Source organism: Nestor notabilis, unplaced genomic scaffold, assembly GCF_000696875.1.
Source record: "Nestor notabilis isolate BGI_N333 unplaced genomic scaffold, ASM69687v1 scaffold3352, whole genome shotgun sequence".
Taxonomy (NCBI): Eukaryota; Metazoa; Chordata; class Aves; order Psittaciformes; family Psittacidae; genus Nestor; species Nestor notabilis.
In genome coordinates this window covers 2,033-3,272 of record NW_009918584.1, presented here as the reverse complement: position 1 = coordinate 3,272, position 1,240 = coordinate 2,033, and the positions used below count along the sequence as shown (strand labels likewise).

The 1,240-nt window shown below is 44.7% G+C and overlaps 1 protein-coding gene across 1 annotated transcript in view; it reads right to left on the bottom strand.

The window, feature by feature from the left end:
- LOC104402009 (ankyrin repeat and MYND domain-containing protein 1-like) overlaps nt 1–912 on the bottom strand; it is a gene marked incomplete at both ends in the record, with an annotated part of 8,793 nt that extends 7,881 nt beyond the window's left edge. Inside the window, one exon of the mRNA XM_010009770.1 lies at nt 742–912. Within this exon, the coding sequence (XP_010008072.1) occupies nt 742–912 (171 nt within the window). The remainder of the gene's footprint in view (nt 1–741) is intronic.
- Between the last annotated feature and the right edge of the window lie 328 nt (nt 913–1,240).

Below are 1,240 nucleotides of genomic sequence, written 5' to 3'. Positions count from 1 at the left end.
AACCCCCTGCCATAGGCAGGGACACCTTCCACTAGAGCAGGTTGCTTCAAGTCCTGTCTAACCTGGCCTTGAACACTGCGAGGGATGGGGGAGCCACAGCTTCTCTGGGCACCCTGTGCCAGTGCCTCACCACCCTCACAGGGAAGAACTTCTGCCCAAGATGTCATCTCAATCCCCCCTCTGGCAGGTTAAGCCATTCCCCCTTGTCCCGTCCCTACAGGCCCTTGTCCAAAGGCACTCTCCAGCTTTCTTGTTGGCCCCTTTATGTACTAGAAGCTGCTCTAAGGTCTCCCAAGCCTCCTCTTCTCCAGGCTGAACAAGAAGTAGGTCTCCTCTCTCAAATATCTTTCTCCAACTGTATGCATCCCAAATCTGCCTGAAGAATATTACTGTAGTACAAAATTAAATGCACAGAGGTTACTGCATGCCAAAACTAAGACTGTCCAACTTCGTATTTGCCTTGTGGATGATTAAGTTAATGGCTAATTAAACCAATGGAAAATCGACTAAAGGAGTTTATCTTGTCAAACAGAACTCCAAAGATTTAAGCAATGTTTTTTCCTCAAGTGCTAACAGATTTTTAATCAGTACAATGCTAATAATTCAGTAAAAAAGGAGTTTATTCATGGTATTCAGTCAGTTCCTTACAGAGGGATCAATGTCTTCACTGCTAAATTATGTCACCTAAGATTAGCTTAGAACTACACCCCATGAGCAGAGCCTCAGATGCTATGATCTTACCTCACTGTTATCCTCTCTTTCGCATGCAATATGCAATGCACTCCTTCCACCTTCTTCAGGGACGGGACCTTTATAGGAGGAAAAGTACTCTCGTGGTGGTCCTGCTTCATTTTTCAGTTGCAAAGGAGCACCACCTTTCAAGTTAGCTTCTCCGTCTTGAGGCTGAGGAATCTAAGTGAAACAATGTGCACATTTGCAACACAGCTTAAAGACAAGTTAACAGGAAAAAACACCTGCTTGGTCACCCATTGGTCTGGATCTCCATCATGGACAAGGCTTGCTCAGCCCCACAAAAACAACCACCACCCTTTTTCTACTTTCTTCTTTACATTCATGTCTCATTGGCTTTCAAACCACACATTAGGAAGTTTAGTAAAACCACTGAAGAAGTCTGGGGATGGCAAATTTGAGAGATAGATGTTAATAACTTTCACTGGGCCAAATGATACAGAGTTGGGAGAGGGAAGCAGCTAGCTTTCAGGCACAAAGGACCTGCCTT